This window comes from Fukomys damarensis, unplaced genomic scaffold (assembly GCF_012274545.1).
Source record: "Fukomys damarensis isolate Sample0158 unplaced genomic scaffold, DMR_v1.0_HiC HiC_scaffold_20, whole genome shotgun sequence".
Classification (NCBI taxonomy): Eukaryota; Metazoa; Chordata; class Mammalia; order Rodentia; family Bathyergidae; genus Fukomys; species Fukomys damarensis.
This window is the reverse complement of record NW_022900932.1, coordinates 26116424-26143877: the sequence shown is the minus strand read 5'-3', so window position 1 is coordinate 26143877 and position 27454 is coordinate 26116424. Positions and strand designations below refer to the sequence as shown.

General features: G+C 35.6%; 1 protein-coding gene across 3 annotated transcripts in view; it reads right to left on the bottom strand.

Annotated features, from left to right (window-relative positions):
• The window catches only part of Jmjd1c (jumonji domain containing 1C), a 220356-nt gene that overhangs the window by 12514 nt on the left and 180388 nt on the right, over window positions 1–27454 (bottom strand). For all 3 annotated transcript variants that reach the window (XM_010641080.3, XM_010641081.3, XM_019210139.2), the window contains 14 exons: window positions 25059–25231; window positions 22616–24819; window positions 17734–17935; window positions 15699–15913; window positions 14281–14433; window positions 11403–11492; window positions 10783–10910; window positions 10378–10591; window positions 9676–9890; window positions 8207–8482; window positions 4836–5004; window positions 4358–4448; window positions 3786–3916; window positions 3070–3192 (listed from right to left, as the gene is read on the bottom strand). In XM_010641080.3, the coding sequence (XP_010639382.1) occupies window positions 3070–3192; window positions 3786–3916; window positions 4358–4448; window positions 4836–5004; window positions 8207–8482; window positions 9676–9890; window positions 10378–10591; window positions 10783–10910; window positions 11403–11492; window positions 14281–14433; window positions 15699–15913; window positions 17734–17935; window positions 22616–24819; window positions 25059–25231 (4384 nt within the window). The remainder of the gene's footprint in view (window positions 1–3069; window positions 3193–3785; window positions 3917–4357; window positions 4449–4835; window positions 5005–8206; window positions 8483–9675; window positions 9891–10377; window positions 10592–10782; window positions 10911–11402; window positions 11493–14280; window positions 14434–15698; window positions 15914–17733; window positions 17936–22615; window positions 24820–25058; window positions 25232–27454) is intronic.

The window sequence follows — 27454 nt, the reverse complement described above, 5'->3', positions numbered from 1 at the left end:
CAAGTGCTGGGATTACAGGAGTGAGCCATTATACCTGTCTAAGGCTGCAAGGATTTCATAATTCAAACATTAATTAAGGATTTATTATAGAGGGGGAAAATAGTATTAACATTAGTAAAAGAGCCAATCAAGACTCCAGGGAATTAAGGAGGGTCTTAAATCCATACTAATGAACACATCTCACAAACACACAGGGCAATCAAAGAATGGTTCAGTCCTCAGATGTCATCTTTGACAATGATTTTACCTCAGTTCGTAAGACAAGAAAATTAAGGACAATATTAAATATATACCACAAAAGACTGCCCTTTAATTGTATCACTTTGGGTTAGTGTTCAAAATGTTTTCTTAAAAAATGATAGCAAATATTTTATTTGCATGAGTGTGCACGCACGCACACACACACACACATTTCTTTCTTTTTTGGGCGGTACTGGGGAATGAACTCGGGACCTTGCACTTGTGAGGCAGGTGGCAGCCCCAAAAGTATATTTTCTAAACAATTACAAGTTTCCAAGCATACACAATATTTTCCTTTTAAATTTTACTGCTCTGTAAATTTTAAAAGGGAGGATTCACCATAAGAAAAAGAACAACTGACAAAGTTTTCTTCTTGATGAAGACCTCTTGGGTGAGATGAGTTATACTTAGAAGGTTAACTATAGGAATGACAGGAAGATAAAGGAGATCCACTGTAAGTGGAGGAAGAAACTTTAAGCAGGTCAATACTTCTTGTGTTTTATTAGCATAACTTAAAACATCACTTTCTTTGTAATCTAAAACAAAAATTCAGAAAAAGCCAAGGCAGTTGTGGTGGTGGATGACTGTAATCTCAGCACTGGGAAGGTTGAGGCAGGTGGACTGCCATGAGTTCAAGGCCAGGCTGGACTGCACAGAAAGGCCTTGTCACTAAAATAAAATAAAAAGATAAATAAAAAGGATAGTCAGATTCCAAGTTTTCTAGAAAGACCAAATGTTATTTAAAGAACAGGGAATAGGGATATTTAGAATTACCAGTAGGTAAGAAAATTCCAGTACCTAAGGACATGAACAAGTAACAATGGAGAAACCAAGTATAACTTCTACACTGTAGTACAGTACTACAGGGACAACTTAAATAGAGTACAGTTACCTCCAGGAAAGAAAATTCATTCTGCAGCATCATAAGCTTAAGGAAGGATAAATAATCTGAACCAAAGGTCACTTGTTTCTTTGGTAGAGCTGAAATTACAATTCAAGTATACCAAAGATTCTCTAATCTTTGGGGTAAAGCTAGAAGAGCAGTTGTCTATTACAGACAATAAAGTCAGTTAAGAGAGCTGAGTAATCAATGACTTTCTATAATTTTGAGGAAATTTAGGCTGTGTATTATAAGTATTGTCAAATGTACACCAAAGTACAGTGAAGCTATAGCGAAACCCTATGCCTCTGCATCTAGCCACTACAATACAGATACATGCTGAGCCTCAGATACAGAACTGGTGATAAGGGGTGGCTAGAAGTTATGTATAGAATTTCACAGTTATGCACACAGACTAGAAAAAAGTAGAGAACGTCTGTAATCTGGGTGTCAGAATTAGGAGAGTGATGTCACAGAAGCATCATTTTGAAAAAAGGACTGTGTGACAGTTAAGCTTAACTGTCAATTTGATTGGCTTAGAAGTTGTCCAGAGGACTGGTAAAGCACATTTCTGGCTATGTCGGGTAGGTCAAGGAGGCATGACCTAGGGATCTAGATCTGCTCCCTAACCCGTACTCTGTAGTGCTGGTACTATGCTCTACTTTCCAGCTGCCGTAACTTAAGCAGTTTTGCTTCACCACACCTTTCCACCATGATGCTTCTGCCTTGAAGCTAGCTTCATGGACTGAATCCCTGGAGACTATGAGCCAAATTAAGCCTCTCCTCCTATATGTTGTTCACGTATGGGGTCCCAGGGACAGGAAAATTGTCTAATACAGTAGTAATTAACAATGCTACTTATTACAAAAGGTGAGTGAAATAAATAAACCAGAAAGACATTACTCAGTTATGTGAGTGGAAGCACTAGCACAGTAATTTCAAGCATGAAGAGCAACACTGAAATGAGTTGAAATGCAACAGAGAGATAAAAAAGACAGAAAACATCTGCTGGGACAGAAGGGAATTCAGTTTTTTTTTTTTTGGGTGGTGGTACCAGGGAGTGAACTCAGGACCTTGCACTTGCCAGGCAGGCGTGGCACCACTGAGCTACATTGTAGGCCTCGCAGTTCACAGTTCACTTCTGCGAGAGCAGTAACAGAGTCTGTTCCCACCCCTTATTCATTTTGTGGTGCAGGGGGTCAAACCCAAGGCCTCGCAAAGCTTCTATATGCTAAGCAAGGGCTCTACCACTGAGCCGCATCCCTAACCCTAGAGTCTGAAGAGAAGGAAATGGAGAGGAACTGATCTATGACTAGTGGCGCACAGCAGTGCATTGCCTATGATCCCAGAACTTTGGGAGGCTGAGGAAGGAGGATTAGAAATTCTAGTCCCACCTGAGCAACTCAGTGAGACCCTGTCTTAAAATAAAAAATAAAAAGGACCCAGGAGGTAGCTCAATGTGAAGGCATTGGGTATTTATAAATAAAGCCTAATGATTATGTGTCTAATGTGATGGAGTGAGGCTTCAGAGACATCGAGAGAATGGAAATTAAGACTATGTATTTTAAACAGGTCATTTCTATTTAGGAAAAGGTCCCCTTTTCCCTCTGATCCAGAGAGAAGGGGAAAAAAGGAATGCTTGAAACACAAACCACATCTTACTTTCAGAACCTAGTTTTTCTTCTTTAATAAATGTTTAGAAGTGAGTTTAGCAATATATTTTCATAAGCACAATGGCAGGAATACAACAGGTAAGAATATTTACTTTAACATTTACATGAAAATACAGCAAAATCTACCTACAAGTAATAAAGATTAGAATATTTCTATAGATACTGAAATTGTTTTTGGAATATTTAAAACTCAGAGGCTGATTTGCTGTATGAAACTAGAGTACAGCATGTGGTTATTCAACTTTAAGACCATTATTCTTCTAGTTTTTGTTTTACCTGATTTTGAGAGAATTCCATTTCCTTTTGCTATGCCAACATAAACTAGAATATTTACAACATCAGAAACTTCAATATGGAGATTTGTTGTTCCTATATCATGATCTCTAGCAGCAGCTACACCTGTGTATAAAATAAGATTTTACTTAACAAATTATATTACCAATAATGTATCAGATATTCCCCCACAACTGGTTCCATTAATTACTTGAGTTTTTATGCTTTTTACAAAAAGCTGCTCCTAAAAACAACAATATAAAAATGTTCTATAAAAAGCAAATTAAGGGCTGGGGATTTAGCTCAGTGGTTCCGGTGCCTGCCTTGCAAGCACAAGGACCCGAGTTCAATCCCTGGTACCAAAACAAAACAAAACAAACAAACAAACAAAAAAAGCAATTAACAAGAAATGTACATAAAAAGTGCAAGCAAGGACCCGAGTTCAATCCCTGGTACCAAAACAAAACAAAACAAACAAACAAACAAAAAAAGCAATTAACAAGAAATGTACATAAAATTTTGTACCAAGTACTCAACTATAGTTTGGCTGTTAGCTTGTAAGGAATTATTTGATATGAAGAAGGATTTCAATAAATTTACCAAAATAACAGATTTAGAAAAACTAAAAACTATTAGACAATTTATCTGTGGACAGAAGTTTTAAAAAATTCTACCTCATTACAACTGGAGAAAAATGAGAAATGTGACTATGTACTTACCATAGGCACTACACAACCTGGGTCCTAGATCCGGACGTACAAAAAATCCTGGCAGGTAAGAAGCCAAATTGAATTTTCCTTCTGGATTACAATATTCTGGTAGTGGCAGATTTTTTAAAAGATCTTCATATCTGAAGGATGACAACAATGTCTTCTTTTAAATAAAGATTGGAATTTTAAAAGTGCATATAAATATATAATATTCAAGTTGTTTAAAACATTAAACAAACTTTCCTTAGAATAAGTGAAAAATCCCTTGACTTCCTTCAAGATTATTAAATGAATGTATGACAATGGCAAACAAAAAAAGGAAATGATACTAAAAACTTTATTGTACTTACCTAAACACTACCAAAGAACACTACTTAAAACAAAACAGGGCCAGGATTTAGCTCAGTGGTGCTGCCACCTGCCTTGCAAGATGTGCAAGGTCTTGAGTTCAATTCCCAGTACCAAACAAAGCAAAAACAAATCTAAATGTTTCATTTGTAGTTACTTATCCTACCTTCTAGGGATAATCTTAGTTAACTTCAAAAATGCCAAGAGTTAAAATCAAGTTTCAAAAGATATACCTTGCTGGCATCATAGTCTTGAAGTCTTCTCCTGAAGGGCAATCTTTCAATTTTAAAATAACTGTTTCTCCACTTTTGTTTTTTTGCCGTTCTATAAAGAATAGAATATATTACCCACTTGTAATATTTCTAAAAGTCTCCATCTTTAAATTAAAACTCTTTACAATGAATAGGCTTACATTTATGTTTTTAATTTTAGAAGTGTTTTATATATATTATGTAATTCAATTTCTACAATTTTATGGTGTTTCCAAAAGTTTCCTCATTAGGAAATAGTCTAAATGACCGTTTTACAGTCAGTCAAAGGAAATTGGTACTAGAATTAGGAATAGGATATTTTGCGCTTGAGTATGTCTTTCTTTTTATTAGATAACAAGGTAATATAGGAGTTTAAAAGACAAAATCTGACATTACATGTGCAAATTATAATATTGGGGGACATGATCAAGAAAACAGTAAACAACAAAAAACAACATACTTGAAACCTCTTCAAAACCATCCCAGAATTCCTTAACATTGGCATTTGAAACAATGCTGTCTTTGCAGTTCAGGAGATCAGCTTGGTGGTCTCCAAAATCAAGACTAATTGATTCCGCCTTCCACAAGCTGATGTTCATTTTCTTATGCACACCAGAAACGACTGCAGGCTTATGAATAAACACATAAATAAATAATAGTTAAAGGGTATGGAAACTTCAAAATTTGATTTAAACACACACAACAAATGGATAACACTTGAGGTTCAAGCCCAATAACAAATTTCTGAGTATAAAAGAAGCTATTAAAAGAGATTCTAAACTGAGCATGGTGGTACATACGTCCATTACTTGGAAGGCTGGGGCAAGAAGATTGTTGGGAGTTCAAGGCCAGACTGTGCTACATAGAGAGACCCTGTCCCAAAACAGATATATACACAGTCAGACAGTTCTAGCCTGACTATACGTTTCATGCCTATAACACCACCTACTCTGGAGCTGAGGCAAAAGAATCACAAGTTCAAGTCCCAGCCTTAGTTACACAGAGAGATCCTGTTTCAAATAAAGAAATAAAAAGATCTAGGTCAGTGAAGCTCCTGGGTCAAATTCATAGTACGGAGGGAAAAAAAACGCTTTCTGCTCTGGAAAGATGTTTAAGACACTGTCAGAGAAAGAGAGAATATCATACAAATTATAGTGCTATTTCTGAAACACAAATTTAAATTCACACTAATTTTTAGAAAACTCTGAAAAGCTTTACGAAAAAATTTCATTCCTTGGCAGAAGAAACACGTATTTATGGGAGTTATCGGCTAATTTTTAGAGACAGAACAAACTTCTTCTAAGAATGTACTAAGCCTTTAAAATAATTTATACAGCCACTGAAACTAAAGAATTTATACATACATATATATATATATATATATATAATTTTCAGAGTTTATAGCACTTAAAACACATTTGTTTACCCCTACAAGGATCACAGTTAATAAAAATAATACCCAGGCCTAACATCGTTAGGTCTAATGACCAATTCTGTAAAAGTCGTTTCTTCTTCAAAACCTCATGAATTCAAATTCTCTTAAGGCTTCATAGCTGAGAAACCAACAAATAAGATTTATAGCTTCTAAGAATATATATATGATTCTCATAAATCAAGACTTGTCATGTAGAGGTACAAGATCCCAACAATGAATGTAACTGTACTGTATCCCTAAAATGTACCAATAAACTCAATTAAAGCTGAAAAAAAAAAAGAATATATATATATGAAAAAGTCTCCAGGTTAATCCCATGCATTAAAAAAAAAAAAAAAAAAAAGTGTATAATCTCAGCACTGGGGAGGCTGAGGCAGGAGTATTGCTGTGAATTTGAGGCCAGCCTGAAATACACAGCAAGATGTCTCAAAAACAAACAAACAACCCTTCCCCGAAGGAAACCAACTCAATCTCATAGAAGCATTTCTTACCGTGACATATAAAGGAGCCCAACCTCTTCCTTTCCTTCAGGAACCCTCATATATTCCAAATGAACAAACCTCAGAGTTCCCCCAAATATCTAATACTATTATGTATGTCCATCCTCTTATCAGTCTAGCAAAATTTCCCATTAATGTCAGAAGAAAGTTTCAGACTAGCCTTTGATCTAGTATTCTAGCTTAGCCATTCCCTCTCTTCTGGGTTTCCCTATCACCTTCAATAAAGTTCTACACCATTTAAGATATTTATGAAAATATTTAAGTGAGTTTCCTACCTAAATAGACCACACAAAATTAAACTCTGCACTTCAGCCCAGTTGCAGCATTAGGGATTTAGGGTAGCTCAAGGAAAAAAAATATGCACACACACACACACGCTAAATCTGTGCACATACACAGGCATGCTTGGGGGTGGGGGACAAAGCAGCTTTCATCAGATTTTGAAAGGGATTAGTGATTTAATCATTGCAGTAAAATAGTTTCTTGAGGGCCTAGAATTTAACTCAGTGGTGTTGCCGCCTGTTTCAAAGCAACAAGGTCCCAAGTTCAATCCCCAGTACCAAAAAAAAAAAAAAAAAAAAAAGTTCCTTGAACATTTTTTACTTACTAATCCTCATTTTTATAACCTTAATACCTATTACATTGACTATAACTAATTAGATGCTCAAATTAACTGCATCAGGTTAACAACAGTAATGTTTTCCAGAGAGTGAGAACTAAATCGAACAAAATACTATCATACAAATACTTAAATGTATTCATTATTTTTATGTTAATGTAATAAACTGCCATCTAAAATATATCACAAAACTTAGGTCATATAAAAAATTTTTATTTGGGCAAAATTAAATAATAAAGTTCCTCATTTAAGATCTGATGAACTGGGCTGGGGTCTAGCTCAGAGGTAGAGCACATGAAAGGCCCTGGGTTGAATTAATAGCACCAAAAAGGAGGTGGAAACTCAACATGGAAATAAGGATTGAAATGTATAATGGATGTTGGGAAATGTGAAGAAAGAGTTCAAATGAAAAGGGGAAAAAGGCAAGAAAGAGAGAAAGGAAGGAAGGAAGGGACAAGAAAAAAAAGTGAAAATAGAAAAAGATGGAAACAAAGCTTTTGTACATGGGGGAGGGGGCTTGAGGGGGATGGGATAAATTTAAAAAAGAAAGTGACAAGAATAAAGATTTGATTAATTTATAGATAAATGATCTACAGATAAACATTAAAGGGAAAACAATCTACATTTTCATTGGTGCAAGGATAATGCTTCTAAAGCTGGGTGTGGTGATGAAATCTGTAATCCAGTACTTGTAGTGTAAACCAGGATGATTCAAGAACAGCCAGCAATACACAATGAAACCTTGTCGCAAAATAGCAACAAAACCCCCCCCGACTTCTAATACTAATATTGTAATAGTAGACATTAATTTAACTGAATTAAAACAAATTAAGAGGAAAGGACTCAATTTTGTAAATGTAAGATCTTATTATATATTTGTTCACTAACAGAACAAAAACAATCAAATAATCAGTGCTTTCCTATTAATTTATATTATCCTGGCCACCAAAAAATAGGAATTCAGAAATAATCATTCAAATAATCCTTTTAGTATTTTTTGATCCGTCAGTGTTCCTCAACTATTGTTAAGAACTGTTTCTTCTCCCTTTTATTTTTATCTCCCAAAAGGGAGCCACTTTTTAAATTTAATTATCAAATGGGAAGGGAGGGGTATGGGGAAAAAATAAGAACAAGGACATACTATCATGTAAAGGTACAACATCACAACGATAAATGTAACTATTGTTCCCTTTAAATATACCAAAAAACTCAATGGGGGAAAATTTAATTATCAACTTCAAGTCAATAGTATATTCAATCAGCTTGCAAATACTCACCTGTCCCTGTTTCCAACACTCTTTGAAAAGTTTCCAGTTGTTACTGTTTTTATAATCCTTTAGCCATAAAATATGCTTCTCACAGATCCAGGAATGTGGTATATCGCTGTACAATTTATTGTCATTCATAGCAGATGTTCTGCTTTCCTTAGGATCTTCTTTAAGCTCTGATTTTACACTGATCTTGGAGGTTTTGTTTGGTGGAATTTTGTTTTCAACAACTGAAGCAATTATGTCATCAAGAATGTTAGGCATAGTTCGTCCACTTTTACCACTCTGTTAAAATAGAGGAAAAATATAAACTAGAAAAAAATTACATTTTAACAAAAAAATACAATTTTAACTAGACAGAACCCAAGACAATATTCTTGTATATTCAAGAACATAGCTATGTTAGTGAATATGAATACCTAGTCCCTGAACTTTGCCTGACAAATAGTGCCAGAAGTTTGGTGGCATAAAAAAGCATCAGGTCTGCAAAAGTTAAAACATGCCTTTTACATTGTTTTAGGCCAAATGCAGAGAATACAGGCAGGTGGAATTCTCCATATATATCCTGGCGGAGGTGGCAGGGGAGGTTTTGGAGACAGGGTCTCTGTGTAGTTTAGACTGGGCTCAATCATGTGGTGATCCTGCCTCAGCCTCTGGAGTGCTAAGATTATAGCTGTGCACCACCACACCTGGCTCCTCCGTGAGTGTGTGTGTGTGTGTGTGTGTGTGTGTGTGTATTTTGTTTTATATTTTGAGATAGTCTCACTATGAAGCTAACACTAGCCTTGAACTCCTGGCCATCTTCTTGCTTCAGCCTCCAGAGTACTGCGATTACAGGTGTGTCTCACCATGCCTGGATTTTTCCATATATTTTTAAAAGGTGCTAAGAATTTTGATTTACTTAGGCAATTATCCTTTCATTTTTACCGAATGAGCAATTAAATTTATATGGGGGGGGGTGTTGAGACAGGGTCTTCTTATGTAGTTTAGGATGGTCTTAAACTCATTGTGTAGCCCAGGCTGGCCTCAAACTTGCAGTGATCCTCCTGCCCCTGCCTCCCCAGCACTGGAATTACAGGTGTACACCATCACACTCAGGCAAGTATCTTAGTTAAATAAAACATGTGCTTCTACACAGTTTTGTTTCCTCAACTAGACATACAATTTTAAAATTGTGAAATATTTATTTATAACCTTAGACTTGGGAAAAAGTTGGAAACTCCAGCTTTGAAACTGGAATGCAAGTAGGCACATGTTTAGCCGTGTGGAACATCGGATTTAATCTCTATCTACTTCATCAAGTAGTCTGTAGCCAACCAAGTTCCAAAATCACCTAAATTTAAGGCTCATATTAAAACAAAAGGGATGGGGTATTGCTGAGTGGTAAGTCATTGCCTAGCATGCATGATTCCGTGGGTTCAACCGTAACACTGCATAAAAAACCCCCACAAAAAACATAAACCTGCTGTCATGCTCACCGGGGCTCCCATCGAATATACTGGTGCAAAGGCAATGCCAGCATCTGTAGAGCCCACACGCAGCTTGCCAGCTGTTGTAGTCAGTAAATCTCGTAAAGTTGAACCTTGTTCATTATTTTGGGACACAGGAGATGATGTTCTATCATTTGGAAAATCAGAGTCATCTTGCTCTCTCTCTTCTTTAATTTGTTTTTCAAATGCAAACTCTTTATTTTCTGAAACAGAACATTTCACAAAATCTTAAAATAAGTCTGGTACTAAAGTACAGATCAAACTGGCATGTTGCACTTTACAGTGAAAGATAAAATCTGCAGTTTTATTCATCTGAAGACAAACTAAAGGATGAGTTAGATACTTGAAAATAGAGACAATCTGAATATGAAAAGACTTTCTGAATATCTTAAGCATAAAGATAGAATTTTTACCTGCCATAAATGCAAGAATCTATAGCAAAGACAAGCAGAAAATATCTAAGAGATGTTAGAAACCTAGTTTTCTGGTGTTTTTATTGATAGTCAAGCTCATCCACCAATCATTCTGTAACTAATTTTTATGCAATCTTAGAAAGGCTGTTTTCTAATAAAAGACATTTTACTGATCCTAAGCCCTAATTTAAGCAAAAGGCCAAAGTAAATTACTTAGCAGTAATGTGCAGATACAGTATTGATTTACACTAATATATACTTAATTGGTTATGTTTACCTTTTTTCTCCTCTCTGGCTTTCTGCTCTGCAAGATCTGCTAACCAGTGTAGAGGTGACTGGGATTCTGGAGGAGTTAACTTGCTATCTGTGCTTACATCACTCCCTGGACTCCTGTTGCCATTACTCTCAGACTTCTGAGGGGTATTCTGCTGCTGAGACTCAGGCATGCACAGAGAAATTTTATTACTGTGATTAAGAACATTCTGTAAAACCTAAAGGGTAAAACAATTGAATTTTTTAAACACCACATCTTTAATTATTCAGGGTTAAAAAGTAGTTACAGGACATTTAGACAATAACAGAAAAAGCACAATTTACAAAAAACACATGCCTACATTGAATTTCAAATATCAAAAGAAATTTAAACTAACCATGCATTTTATTTGAACAGATTTTTACTCACTTGAGATACACCATTCATTGTAGAAAAATTTCCAGTTTGTAAATTCTGTTTGTTACCACAATGACAATGGGATTCAATACCGTATTTTTCCCTAAGAACGTGCATGGCATCTAGAAGATCTGTCAACACTACAAAATAAAATGGTAGTTAATGAAAAGATTACTAGTTATTAAAACTATACAATTTTTTTACTGTATTTATAATTTAGTAACACTGGAGGTTTTCTTGTAATCTTCCATTTTTTTTCTTCATACTATCCCTTCCAAATATCAGAATCAACTTTCCAACTAATAGGTTCTACTTTTTTCTCTTACCTCTACTGTTAAAAATTCATTATTCTGAAACATTTCAGAAAGCTTTCACTGTAAATCCAAAGGCATTTTCATTATACTCTATTTTCCTCTTCTAAAATGGATCTTCTATGGCTTTCTTCATCACTGAGGCTGGGCTTGTTTTCCTAGCTTTATTACATAAGATGATTTCCAATAACTTACAGCAAGACAATTTAAGAGTAGTCAAACCTTCTCTATTTTATTATACACCTAGATACTGTTTCAGGTGCTCTTTTGATCTGAAACAATCAAGAGCTGTTATATTAAATAATGTATATTTATACCTACCAGAACCAGGTATAATTTGAGTTGGCATTAAATGTTTGTGATCATGAGGTTGTCCTTTCACACACTTCATCCAAGCATACAATTCTTTATCTGTAAGATAATGTACTTTGTCTTATGTTACTCATGGTTTCACAGCTATAAAATTTATAGCTGTATATAAAGAGCTTAGTAATTAGGTAAAATGATAATGAAAGGCTTCAAATGTTTGTTTCTTTAAAACAATAGAAAAAAATCAGTTTATCAAAAGACTGAAAGGGCTACTACCAAGACTGTACCTTTCCAAACTCATAGTACTTTGAAAGTCAATAGCAACCAACTCTCTAGGTTGATTATAAATACTCCATCTTGTTTTAAAAGAAAAGTTCATGGCAGCTTATATATAAATGCATATAACAAAGCAAAATAGAGTACATGAAAAAATATTTTTTCAGGGTTGTGGTGAAGCTCAGTGGTAGAATGCTTGCCTCACATGTGTAAGGATCCAAGTTCAACGTGCTCAGTACTGAAAACAAATTAAAAAATACTGGGGGGCATCCTGAGCTAGAAAACAATGAATGTAAAATACATGTCAAACAAGGAAGTTGTATAAGAATGCAGCTATTTCTATCACTCAGTGTGTCTCAATCATGTTAATTCCATTCCCATCTTTCCCCTACCCCTCCCACTTCCCCTTCGCACCTTTTCTTCCTATTCCATGTTATCTGTTATACATTTTAGTCCTTACTTACACTTTCAGTTTCTCACACTAGAGAAAATATTCGGTATTTACACATGAGTCCTATTTATTTCACTTAAGAGTAAATATACTTCTTAATAATAAAGCTATTTAACTGCCAAACAGGTATTTCTTTTTCTTTTTGGTACTGGGGATTGAACTTGGGACCTTGTACTTGTGAAGCAGGCGACAGTAACACTGAGCAAAATCCCCGGCCCTCGAGCATTTCATATTAAGGTTCCATTTTACTCATACAAATAGCACATTCCAGAAAAACGTAGCTGTAGCTATTCAGGCATGCTTTCAGTTTCTAAGTACATGATGTGTAAGAAAAAGAGAGGGTAAGGCTTCAGTAATTCTACCAGTGGAAAAGGTAGATACAGCTAAGTAATAATTCATGTCCTGTCTATAACGAAGAACTATCTGGAATGAAAATAACATTTACCATTTTGAGACAATAAACAGTCTTTTACTTGTAATACTTCCACAATTCCAATCTATCATCAGAACTTTACTCAAAATCTGAAGCCCATATTAAATAGTCACTTCTAAACACTGCCTCAGATACACTTCTTTTCTTTTCTTGAAACCCAGGGGTGTTCTACCACTGAGCGAGGTACACCCCTAACCTCCCCTCATTCCACCTACCCATTTTAAGATAGGGGCTCACTGTGTGATTTATTTTATGTTGGTCTTGAACTCACTATGTACCCTGGGCTGGCCTACTCCTGCTTTCGGCCCTCATGTGCTGGGATTACATGTGTGTGCCACCACATCCAGCAGCCCTTTTTATTTTTTGAGACAGAGTCTCTAACTAAAGCAGGCCAATCTGTCCTCAAACTTGTGGTCCTCATCTCTTAGCTTCCTGACTAGCTGGGGTTACAGGCAGGTAAATATCATTACACCTGGTGGACAGAAACTTTGCAAAACAGTTCTGATGCTTTAAGTTATTTTGTGCATGTATGTATGTATATATGTAGTATTTTCTTTTGGACAAAGGATCTCACTATGTAGTTCAGGCTGGCCTTGAACTCACTATATAGCCTAGGCTGGCCTCAAACTCACGGCAATCCTCCTGCCTCAGCCTTGGAGTGCTAGGATTACAGGTGTGCACACCATGCTTGGCATGCCTTATCCAGATCTTTTAACAAGCGATACAATGTTTTTGCAACATTTTATTTGCCTATAAATTACAGTATGTTTCAAAGCTTTGTTTTCAAATAGAAAGACTTCCTCTTCGTTGTCTAAAATCTGGAGGATAAATGGTATTAGTGGAAGTATATTTTTTTTTGTTTTTTGGGTTTGTTTCTGGTTTTGGTTTTTTGAGACAGGGTCTCACTATGTAGCCCAGGCTGGTCTCAAACTCTCAGTGATCTTCCTGCCTCAGCCTCCTGAGTGCTGGGATTATAGGTGTGCACCACCACGCCCAGCCATGGCAGTATATTCTTGTGCGTTTTTAACTTTATCAACCAATATTTAGGGAAAAAAAAAAAAAATCAATCCACACAAAGTATTCCATTGTGACTTATGAATAACTGTAATAACAAATTCTAAGAGGACTTCAGAATCCTATACACTGAAATCTGAAAGAAATGAACCCTAACTTGAATTTGTTCTACACTAAGGAACTACTTACCTGAAATGAGAAATGGTGGATGTACTCATCAGCTAAGATGTAGATGCAGTTTAATTCTAGAGAACTGAGCCACTTTCTTTTTTGCGGGTGGGGACTGAACCTAGAGTTTCCACCTTGAGCTACATCCTCAGCGTTTTTTTGTTTTGTTTTGTTTTTAATTTTGAGACAGGGTAGTCTCAAGTTGCTCTGGCTGGGCTTGAACTTGGGATTCTCCCCACCTCAGCTTTTTCTTTTCTTCTTTTTTTGGTGGGTACTGGGGATTGAACTTGGGACCTTGTGCTTGCGAGGCAGATGGCAGTACCACTGAGCTAAATCTCCAGCCCTCGCCTCTGTTTCTTAAGAGTACTGGGACTTCAGGGATGAGTCACTGCACCCAGCTTATTCCTTCTTTTAAAATAAACAAACTTCACAAAATTTCCCTAATGTAATATATTCTTAATTAAGGTAGGAAGTAAAACATTTTCCAGATGGATGAGTCTAAAGAAAATAAATACAGAAAATTTTACTATTAAGTTATATAAACTAACCTCTAGAACTCTTCCTCTCCTTTGCCTTGTAACAATCCAAACAGACCACAAATCCACATTTTTGGCATACCCAATGAATGTTAAATAATGTTGCTTCACATGCATCACACATCTCCCGAACTCCTCTTACGGCCCTTTTCCATGCAATTTTGGCTGCAATATAGAGAACACAAAATTAAAAGACAAACCAGTCCTTTTCACGCACTTTGGCTGAAATACAGCCATAATAAAACATGAAGATATGGTAAGAGGTTTGGGGGGGTGGTACCGGGGATTGAACTTGGGATCTCGCGTTGTCAAGGCAGGCCATGGAACCCCTGAGCTACGTCCCCACTTGTTTTTTGCATGAACCGAACCCAGGGCCTCACATCCTAGGCAAGTGCTCTACCACTTAGGTACATTCCTCGGCATTTTATTTTTGGGAGGCGTACTAGCAACTGAACTCAGGTAGGCTCAAACTTTTAATTCTTCAGACTTAGCCTTCCAAAAGCTAGGATTACAGGTGTGCACTACCACACCAGGCATGCAAAATAGTAAGTTAAAGGCTATAGCAACTAAAGATGAATTATCAGATTTCTTAATTTGATTAGTATCTGTCTTTACAAAACTCAGAAATAATCGTTAAATGAAAACTAAAAATGGCTTATGTCTGAGGCAGGGTTTTTCAACTTTAGCATTTGTGACTTTTCAGGGTGAACACTTTTCTCTTGTGAGGGTTTAACTTCTGCATGACAGAATGTTTAGTGGTATCTGTGGCCCTAATGAGATGCTAGCAGCATAGCTCCATTAGATATTGCTGTATGTCGCAGGAGTGACAAATTACTGATTTCAGAGAAAAGAAAGTAAAAAAACTAACAGCATCTACTGTTACATACTTAGGTTGAGTGCTTTACATTTAAGCAAATATATTTAAGTGCCTTACACTTAAATGAACTAATCTGTGAAATAGTTAACTTTTTCATTTCACAGACTGGATATCAGAGAAGTTACTTGCCAAAGGTCACACACTAAAGAAGTACTAAAGTTGAGATCCAAATTCATAGAACTGGGATGTATTAAATCCTTTATATGGCAAATGATAAATTTCATAATTTTATAACCAAAGTAATTTTAAACACATTATAATGGCAGAAATAGGAAAATGCCATTGTGATTTCATAAATGGTTAATCCATTCAACCTCAGAAGGAATATATCTATAACTTAAGAAAATAAAAAATTATCACTATAATTAAAAGTCGATGAGAGCTGGGGATTTCAGCTCAGTGGTTCCGCCACCTGCCTTGCAAGCATAAGGACCCAAGTTCGATCCCTGGTACCAAAAACAAACAATGGGACCAGATAAGATTTGGGATGTCTATAGATTAAAAGAAATCATTAAAATGAATTTATACAGTGTATTATATTTAATTTCCTTACCATCCTTTTTCACCCAGGACAAAGCTGTTTTTTCAGATGTTACTAATTGACAGAATTTATCACCTATTATTTCCAAGATATATTTAGAAGTTTCTATGTCTAATTCATCCTCTTCGTAACTTTCATGTGTCCACAAACTCATAGCTTCATCATCATATTGGTCAGGAGAAGAGAAACCATCTATTCTAACCACTCCATTTTTACTAAATGACAATCTGAAACATTAAAACATAAAAGCATTAGATACGAAGTTATAATTAACTTTTATGTTCACAACATTAACACATACATAGAATTTAAAAACAGGAAAATAACGTAATTCGTAAATAAAGTCTTAATTATTAATAAATTTAATTAAATCTCCTGTATTACACAAATGGTAAGATAAGCAGCACCAATTTTAGGTTATTTCAAGAAATAAGATTCTTCTGATCACTTAATACTTCATTACTTAACTACAGTCAAATGAAAGCTATTGGAAACTAGGCCCAAGGGTTTGGTGAATAATAAAGGTAAAAATGTGAGAGCCCACTGTTACTCAGAGATAATCCTCTTATTTTATATCCAATTTTAATCAGGAATTACCCAATTTATCTAAGCCACCTTTGATTTTATTGGAATAAAAAAGGTCAAATACACATACACTTTCATTAAAATGTTTTATTAAAAATGACAATAGTTTTTTTTTGTTTTGGTACCAGGGATCGAACTCAGGACCTTGTACTTTGGAGGCAGGTAGTAGAACCACTGAGCTAAAGCCCTGGCCCAAAAATGATATAGTTTATGAGTCCATTTAAAGTGTTCAAGTGGTCTTAGCTTTGGATATCAAATAGTCATTATTCAGAGAAGTTCAGGGTAAATGGTGGTTATCTCTGAATTATCTAGTACTTATACTTTTTACTGTCAGATGAGATATCTGAAATTCATTTAGTTATTCTGTATTTTTCAAAAAGAGACATCAATAACATTTTTTAAAAGAAAATCCCTATTCTTCATACTTTTATTATCTTATCTTTTTCTTTTAAAACCGACTATTCCCTTTGTCTTAACCTGTTTTATTTCAGCCTGGTTATTATCTTTACCTGAACATTTCTTTTAAGATTTTCTGGACTTTCCTGTCCTCTCAATCAAATCGACTTTCCCTGTCTACTGTATGTGTACTACACTTCCTATAACTATTCCCTGTATTTCCTGAAGTCACATGCCTTTTGGGAACTGCTGACTATAAAGATTATGAAATAAAAACTGGAACATGCTTTGTTCCTACCAATACACAGTATATGTTTTAGAGTCTGTCTAATGGGCTACCACCAGCACAGTATATTTATCAACATTAAGCATCTGCTAATTTCTTAGGAAGAAGCAGAAGTTACGAAAATGATAAAAAGAGCAGTTCATAGGTGCATCGTACCATACTAAGGACCCTGCATACTACTTCATCTCATTAAAGTTTCATTAAGCCCCTCAAAGAGAGGCACTTCTATAATTTACATTTTCAAATGTGACAGGTTTATTTGTAGTACTACTACAGAAATAAAGTCAAACAGAACCCTGGGACCGAGATAGTATTCAAATTAGGAATGACTGATTCCAGAAGGTAAGACTTTAATTTGTCTCTATTGACTATATTACCTAGCTCCTCTTTAGTAGAACTCTTATAAGGCTATTCATAAGTATTTAAAGTATTTAGTAATATTAATATTGAATTAGTATAAAGGTTAAGAAAAGTGGCTTTATATTACTTCAAAATATATTTTACTGTGAAATCTGATTATACTGGAAAGTCCTCCTGGATATCTTATAATTCTTATTTCTATAGCTAGACTGTTTAGTCTATGTTTATGAGTAATAATATGAATTATATATTTAGGTTCAATAGTTATTGTTAAAATGTAGAACAAAAAAGTTTAGTCATTATTTTATAATGCATCAGAAACACTGAAACTCAAGATTTATTGCCATATCCAAAAGGGCCTGTTGGTATAATTTCCAATGCCCAGTAAGTGTTTTCCCCCAATATCGTATTTTCACTTACCGTCTAAAGTAATAAAATCTACAAAACACTGGTGAGTGAGTTGGTTCTTCTCCTTTTTTACTGCGAATAAGTCTACATTCTCGGCACTTCTGTAAATTAGGCCCTATCTCACAGCAGGAGTCATCCTGTAAGAAGGATTCCCCAGTTTGCTTCAGCTTCTTGACTTTTCGCCAGTCTTTTAATACTGAACGAGGGATGCCAGCTGTAAAGATCAGTAGGGAATTATTAGCAAGATCAGATAAAAAAGTATACTCCCCTTGAGATGAAATTCAAGTAAAATATCCAACTGTAACAATACAGTAAGACTACAGAAAAGAAGCAAAAACATCAGTGCTTCAGTTATGTTATTAACTAAAAAGTCTACAAAAGCCATGGGGTTTAACTGCTAATCATTTTACTTAACAGGTTAACCAGACTTTTACATTAATATACTGGAAATGCACAACTGAATATATTTTCCAGCTGAATGAACTCTTTAACATCAAATACTCTTATTTATGTAATATTCTCATGTATGCAAACATGAGAATCATTCATGTATGTGTAACTAAAAATATCCTTCTACACAAAAATTATCTTTCCCATATTATAGTATCCTTTATTTGATATCAGCAAACTGATGGCTGTAGTATCTTTTAGAAAAAGAAAAAGGGGTCTAAGGAAAAGGAAAAAAAATTAGTTTGTGTATATTGATGAAAGTGGTTTTAAAAAGGCACTGAGCCGTACTCAGTGGCATACACCTGTAGTTCCAGCTACTCTCAGGTGGTTGAGGCAAGAGGTGATCTGAGACCAGCAGTTTAAGGCAAGCCGGGGTAAAGCAGCAAGACCCCATTCTTACAAGGGGTGGGTATGCGAAGGCATCAAATTAGTGTAAACGGGGTGATATCCAATACACTGTACAGTCTGATATTTGTAGGGGCAAATACATTTTACAATACTGTATCATGTTGCTCCATGATTTTCATTAATTTGAACTTTGTAAGTATAAACAGTGGTTCAAGTAATCACTCATTTATAGAATCCTTAGACTGGGGAAATACATGTAAGTTAAATTTTTCTCTATTAAAGTTTTAAAAACATATTCATTTAAGAACAGATGGATTTAGCTCAGTGGCACTGCACCTACCTGGCAAACACAACGTCCTAAGTTTGATTCCCAGTACAGAGGAAAAAGACAAACAAAAAACACACTTATGTTGGGACTAGCATTATTTGTTGACTCAACTTTAAACCTGCCCATGTTAAAGTATCTATATAATAGATGTCAGATTTACACAGACTATTTCTGTCACACTGAAAGAATAAACTGTTTCCTAGTTTGTGTCTTGTAATCGTGGCCACTTTGTACATTCCAAGTACAACTATACCCTTGAGACAAGAGACTTCTTGCAAAAACTTGTAGAATTCACATCCAGGGCTCCTAATATTTATTGCCAATATTAAGAGTAGAATTATAGATAAATTACCCATACTGGGTAGGAAATACTGCTTTTAAACCAGAGTGAGATTAGAGGGTCACTCAATTAAAACTGTTCCAATTAAGCTAGGACTGCTGCCTGGTTCTTTACATGTTTTTTCCTCTTCTCTTTCTATGTTAGAGCAAGGAACCATCTATTTGGTTCAACACATTAGAGACACACACATGTATGTGTTCGTTCTCTTGCTTTCATTCGTTCTCTCTCTGGATAAACAGATTTCCAAAATGTTGGTGTAAAATGTGTATTTCTTCCATTGTGTAACAGATTCCCCCTTTTCCTCATGGACTGTATAAAAAAAAAGCTTTTAGAAAGTGAACAGAAATGTCACACTGCTGACAAATTTTTAGCTGGCACTTTTTCTTCCAATCATTTATTTACTTTTTGTTTTATCACACTAGACTTAATGCAATGTGCTTCCTTTTTTTTTTTTTTGGTACTGGGGATCAAACTCTGGTCCTTGTGCTTTGTGGGGTGGGCAGAACCACTGTGCTAAATCCCTGGTCCATATTTCCATTTTTGACTATGACATAACTTTAACCAACAAACTTTTAATTTCAGATAATGGAACAGTTCAGAGTAGGGACCCCCATACCATCGTGAACAATTTAAATAGTACTATAATAAAGAACCAGACCTTTGAAAGCATATTTCAATTATGTGACATACTGAGTTTAAAAAAAAACAATAAATGAATTACAAAGACATTCAAATGGACAGTTTTGGAGATTATGTTTGCTTCTAGGTCAGGCCATACATGACTTCTTTTATAAATTTATAGTAGTATTTGTATAATAAATAAAACTTCATCCTTCAATTCTATACATCTAATTTACTGGAAGAACCTAAAATATAAAAGTTTGAGATTAACATACTCAGTCAACAAAAATTATGCAACCCATTATTTTCTTTACACAGTGAGAACCCTTTGAACCATAGTTTTGTATTAGCAAATCCATAAATAGCTGTTCTAGCAACAAGAAATTGGGCAGGAGAACAATAAGGGACAATGTGTTATCTAATGATATGCCATCTCTTTAAAAAATATTTTTGGAGATATGGATATCAATTATAGTTAATCCCACTGGTTTTGCATATCATAAGACTTAGGGATAAATTTAAATCTGGTGGGCAGTATCAGGACATAAAATTTATATGGAGATTAGTCATAAAAACTCAACTTTTTGGGGGGGTACCGGGGATCAAGCTCGGGTTCTTGATCTTTGAGGAAGGTGATGGAAACGCTGAGCTAAATCCCCAGCTCTAAATTCAACTTTTAAATAAATAACAAAAGGCAGGTGATATGAAGACACTCCAAAACACTAAAGCAAAATCCATCATAGCTTGCACTAAGAAACACTGTATGTATATAAAATTATAATTATACATATATAATCATGTATGTAATTATATTACACCCTCTAAGTACAGGCTTTAACTTCTCTTTAAACCAACCATGTGTGATGACATTGGAAAGGTCATAATTCTTTTATATAGTCAGGCTTAGAAATCTCTTATGAAAACTCTTATCTTTTGAACATTTTAAAATAGCCCAGAACAAAAAATAACTCTGCCCCAAATTAATAGATGGCATTTAATAAGTACTTAGGGTTATTTTAGACTTGAACAAATAGGAAAAACATTAAAAAAAAACAAAAAACTCCAAAAGCCTTTCTAAAACTAAATGTTTGTTAGTTATTAAAAGGGGAGATGTGACTAAGCATCATAACTTGGGGCAGAGGAGGGAAGAAGGTATTCATTTCAACCAATGTCTCAGAGGACTCATGAAACCATAAACACCCAATCTTAATTATAATGTATATTTAATGTAAAAGTTAATCTTATGAATTTAATTGCACAAGAAATTTTTTTTTTTTTTTTTTTTGAGACAGGGTCTCACTATGTAGTTGAGACTGACCTGGAACTCACTATGTAGCTCAGGCTGGTCTTGAACTCCCAGTGATCCTCCTGCCTCAGCCTCCCGAGTGCTGGGATTACAGGTGTGCGCCACCACACCCGGCCACACACAAGAATTTTCTAAATGTTAAAAGTTGGAAGGCTCCTATATTTGTTTTCTGTAAGTTTAAATCAAAAAGTACTAAATACCCAACACTAAAGGAAATGTTACCTGAGATACAGGAGAAACAATAATTGACACACTAAGCTTACTAAATTCATTGGGAACAGTAAGAAGAAGCAACATTGTATACAGCCCAATATTCAAATACATAGAGGTATCCTTCGTTGTCAATCTCCTTCTCTGTCTTCTGACTATACTTGCATTTCAGTCATTCTGTCTCTAGAAGGGCTTGTCCTTGTTCTTTCACTTTCTGACTGTTTTCTATGATTCCATCCTCCTGTTTTTCTCTCCTTCACTTTGTCTCTGGTTTCCACACGTAGGCACGTGGGAAAACCTCACTCTGTGAAAAGGCACAAATAAGAGCCTTCAAGTATCTAAGTGCTTGTGAAAGTATTCTTAAACATCCACACTAGCACAGATGTATCACATAAGTATGTGGATGGATACATGAATATAATGAAACTTGTTAAGTGCTTTCTGTACTGTGCATCATACCTACAAATAAACTTGAGAAAGATTACTTCTAGAGTAAAGACATACAGAAACAATTCATGGTAAAAATTACTACCCAGTATCGCTTATTTTATCCAGCTGTAGCCACAAAGAAATGTAAATTTTATTAGTTTTAAAGATTTTAATTATGGAAGTTCTTCTTGAATATAGACATGAACATACAAAACCTATAAGCCTCTTCTTCATTTAACTTTTATTCAGTTAATAACTATCTGAGTAGCATTCTTAAAGATAGTAATTTCAATAGTTATATTTTGTGATGTAAGAAGGATAAAATATAGGCCACATTCACACATTTAAATTCCCTTCTGATAATGTTTCTTAAATTAAGCAAGAGTTCTTTTCTGATTAAATCTTGTTATAGTTATTAGGAATTCATTTTCTATATGATACCCCTAACTGCATTTTAATAGTTTTTAGAAGTGGTCAAAATTATGAGTAACTCCTAAACTGCACACTCAAGTTATATGTATTACCTGCAAGTCCTAGGTTAAATATATGTATTTCCAAAAGTCTGTTTTTTTTTTGGGGGGGGGGTACCAGGGAACTCAGAACCTTGCGCTTTCCAGGCAGGTGAGGCAACAGTGAGCTAAATCCCCGGCCCTTTCCATAAGTCTCTTGAAAAGTGAGGGCTAAGTGTTCTAGCTTCTGCCTAGAAGGCACTTGTGAAATGCACAAATGAGGCCAAGAAGTATATTTGTAAAACTACTCATGCAAATAAAGACAAAAGATACCATTCAACTTAATCTTTATAGAACCACACTATTACTGTTATAACATTAGCCCATTTTACCTGGGGACAAAAATTACTTACCACTATTACTGTTGCTCTGCAACTTTAGTTTACTTTTTTCTTTGGCACTCCTGCTGAGAACTCCATTGGGTTTCAAATCTTCCTCTGCTTCACCTTTTCTTTTCTGCAAGTCATTCTGCTTCTTTTTGTAAGTTGGCTTAGGCTGTCTTTTAGTCCTTTGCTCTGACTTGCTTTCACTTTCATCAGAGTCTCCACTGTCAGAGCCTGATTCATAAGTTCTTTTGGCTTTTCTCCTATTGACTTTATCATCTCTTACATATTTATCAACAATGATTTTACTATCTACACTATTTTGTATATCACTGGATGTAGAGGCTATTAAGTTGACTGAACATGGCTTAATAATTTCTGACACAGAATTCCCTGAATTTTCAACTTTATTAGTATTTTTATCTTCTTCAGAGTGTCTAGTAAGCCAGGCCTTTTTCAGTTTAGTATGGTAGTTTGGTTGACTTGTCTGGGATGCTTGCCCATTTCCTACAGAGTTTGTTTTGTTAACTGTACTACAGACTACAGTGCTATCCAGGGGAAGGGAGGCTGAAGCTATTTGATTTTTCCCAGCACTAAATTCAGTCTCACTGACATTACTACTTTTATACTGAGCTGCAGCCAATGCTGCCTTGTGCTTTTTTAAATGGATAAAATCAGTCGTGCCTGAGAAGCCTGTGTTGGGTTGAACAGAATTTCCTGCCTTACTACTTACAGTGACTGGAATCATGGTGCTGACCTTGCATTCTTGTGTTACAGCCACTGACTGACTAACATTTTTTGAAGTGATACAGTCTAAGGATGTAGAAGCCAAAATGCTATTTGATAAAGAATAAATTACTTCTGAACCACCCCAGCTGGAAACAGTGGTGGTAGTAACAGCAGATGTGTATACATCTGTTTTGGCATTACCTACTGTGTTTACAACAGACATGACTGATGTGGGAACACTGCCCAAGGAGACAGTCTCATAGTTTTTTCCAGATTTCATGCGAGCACTGTCTGAATTCACATTTGGTAGAATGATTCTTGCAGGCTCTCCAGCTTCTGCAGGTTTGTGGCAATCTGCTTTATGTGTTCCAGTTGAAGATCTTTCACTAACTTGATCTTTGGAAGCCAACTGCATTGCTGTCATGCTATCAATTTTTGTACTAGAAGGTGGACGCACAATGACAGATGCCACAGCCGCCTGTGACTTTCCATTGCTTTTCTCCATATGCCATTCAGCTTTCTCTCTGTTGAGGTTATTAGCAGACCTCCACATTTCTGTCAAACTCTGTTCCGAAGAACTCTTAAAATTTGCCTGAGAGTCTTTTGGCTCAGGAATAAGAGTTGGAGGCTTCTGTGATTCTTGAACCTTCCCACCAGCATTTACTGGCATTACTGGAGTTAAAGTTGGAGGGGAAAGGCTACTATAGCTGCTTTCTTTTCTTTCCAAACTATGATGGATTGGTGGGTGAAATACTGGTGCTCTATGTAAAGCAGGCATACTGCGAAGTGCATTTGTAGAAGAAACTGTCAAATGGGTAGGACTCCTACAGTCGTTTCTGAAAGTTGTTACTGAGTGAGATACAATTGGATGGGGAAGATGTTCTGGTGTCTTGCCTATTAAACTTTCATTTTCTGGTTGATGTTTTATCAAAGGTGGGGGCTTTGAAAGAGATGACATAAATGAAGTCAGAGTTTGAGGATTAGCAGCTGCTGCAAGGGAGTTACTCTGCTTTTCAGTATAAATATTTGAAACCTCTTTGGATGGGTATGATCTTGGTGGATCATTAACTACACTATTGGACAATGTAGTGAAATAATTACTTTGGGGCAAACTTGGAGGCACAGCATGCTTCATTTTATATAGCTCTGATACTGAGCGTTCCACATCTTTATCTTGTTTGATAACATGGCTTTTAGGGCTAGAAGATGTTGATGTCACTCTGGAATAATTGTCTCTCTCACTGTCAAGCCCCTTGATTTTAGTTGTAAAGGGAGCAACATCAATACTTTCTTGAAGAATTCGACGGTGTTCCTCTTTGTATTTGTTTAATCTCTCTCCAGTCTCCTGGGGTGGCCTCTGCAATTGACTTAATCCTGGATCCACAAAATGCCTATGTAAGTGACAGTCTTTTCCAGCCTGTGACCTATTTAAATCTAGGTCATGTTTTGCTGATGTAGATGGGACAGACCGTAATGGTTCCATAAAAGCTTTCCTCTCCAATTCTCTGTAAAGAAAAGATATAAAGATTTTTGTAATTTCCTTTCTCATAAAATACAAAGATAGTTTCTAAGCAATACCATTCTTTTTATTAAAACAGATCTTCATGTGTATTCTAATATCAAGTAAATTAAAAGATGTAAAATATAGAAAAATAATATTTCAAAGTAATTTTAGATAACTGTTAAGAAAAATTATGAAAAACAAGGTATTTATAAGTTTAATTAAAGTCATTGGTGAACTTACTCTTTATGGTGATCTACTAGAGTTTTTGTCAATGGTGGACTGGAATGTGCTGTAATTTTAAGAGGTCGATGTGGTTCTGCACTGGAAGGTCTGACAGGAATGTGACTAAGCAATCCAATACCATCTGCTGAGGTCACAGGGGTAGGCTGATGTAACCAAGGATTGGGAGAATTCTATTAAAAAAAACAACTAGACTTTAGTTAACTAAAAAAAGACTATACTCAGTACCACAGAACTTTTTAAAAAAAATATTTTAATGGTACATTTTAAGTATACAATAGTTACAGAATTTTAGTATAGAGTATTTACAACATCTGAATATTTTCTGAATAAATCTGATGAAAAATATTAAAATACCTAATTAACAAAATTATATGGATTGTTTCTATTTTATGCAGAAAATTAATCAGTAAATTATAGTAATGTCCAGAAATTTACTGTTGTTTTACTAACAGGTCTTAAAAATCAGTACTTAGGGTCAGGGTTAAAATACATGATGGTTACTACACATACTGTCCACAGAACCTAGTGTATATTGTAATTTCCTATGACTCTAATATCAAAATATATGTTGTTAGTAATGTATTTCTAAATACATTTCACAAATTAATCAGCATCTCATTACATGCTTAGGATTTGTTTCTGTATTATGACTCACCAACACTCTTCTGAGTATACTTTGTGAATCTGTCAACAGAATGAAATACAACTTCCTTTGGTTTTAAAAAAAGGGAACAAACTGTATAACTCAAAATGATTACACAAAACCAATACACCACCATTTCAAAGATACACTGCTTCATATGGTTTAGATCTGAAACGGCCCCCAGAATTCTCATGTGCTGGGATTGGTGGTTAAAAACTGATTGGAGCCAGGGATTTAGCTCAGTGGTTCTGCCACCTACCTTGCAAGCATTAGGGCCCGGGTTTGATTCCCAGTACAATGGGGGGAAAAAAACTCACAAAAGAAGTGATTGGAGGCCCAGGGATGTAGCTCAATGGCACTGTGCCTGCCTGGCAAACACAAGGTCCTGAGTTCAATTCCTTGTATGTGGGGGGTGGTGACTGAATGACGGGGGTGCTAAACTCATCAGTGAGTCAGTTCAGTTCAAAGCTGTCAAGAGGCTGGACTTGTTGAGAAGAATGAATTACTGGGGGGATGACTTGGAAGGTTATATTTTTGAGTTCTTTTACTCTATCCTTTTATGGGTACAACTACACTCATGTGAGCAAAGGGTCAGAGATAAAATCTGAATACACTGTGCTATAGTCACAAGGTCTGCTTTCATTTCTGGCAAAAACGATAATGTAGTGACTAGTGATTCTACTTTGACAAAAGACTATATAATGCATACATGCTAATGATTCCACCCATCATAAGGTCAATGGCATCAAGAATGAAAATGGGAAGCTTGTGATTACTAGAAGCATAGCAGAACTAGGATCTTGTCAACATCAAATGTGCTAAGACTGGTGCAGAATAAATTGTAGGTATCATTGCTAACTTCATTAAAGAAGGCCACAGTTCACATGAAGTTTAAGCTAAAAAGAATTATGTGTGCAATGAAGACAAACCAAAAGAAATATTCCCTAAAATTATTAAAATTCTGTCTTGCATTACCAGTCACTAGGCGTTGTCTCTTGTTATCAAAGTCAGCAATCACTAATCGCTAGTCATGACCATGCTCTACGTCATTATGCCACTACAAATGTAATGGCTCCTCTTACAAATATAGTGGCATCATTCATGGTGTACATCAACAGTATTATTCCTGCCACTGCCAACTATCAGCTGTGGATCTTGCCCAACCTCAAAAGGCTGTCAAAAAAGCATGACATTAAGAAGCTGCTGAAAACACCCATGTTCACTGCCATAATATTCAGAAGAGTCAAGAGGCAGAAGCAACTCAAACATCCACTGACAAAGGAATGTGTACAAAAAATGTGGTGGGTTGGGGATGTAGCTTACTGATACAATGCTTGCCTTGCATGTGTGAGTCCTGGGGTTCAATTCCCCAAAACTGCCAAAAAAGAAAGGAAGGTAAGAAAGAAGATATGGCACGCATGTGCTCGCACACACACACAGGAGTAATATGCAACCATAGCCTGGTGTGGTGGTGCACAACTGCCTAATTATCTAGGCACTCTGGAGGCTGAGGCAGGTGATCAATGTGAGTTCAAGGGCTACACAGTAAATTCAGGCCAGCTTAAACTACACAGCAAGACTCTCGTCAACAAACAAACAACACAGTTGTAAAGAATAATGGTATTTAGTCTGAAGGGACAGCATAAACGAACTTTGAGAAAATTTGCTAAACAAAATACGCCATTGAAGAAAATGCTGTACAATTTTACACCGTGAAGCATCTAAAGTAGTAAAAAAAAAAAAAAAAAAA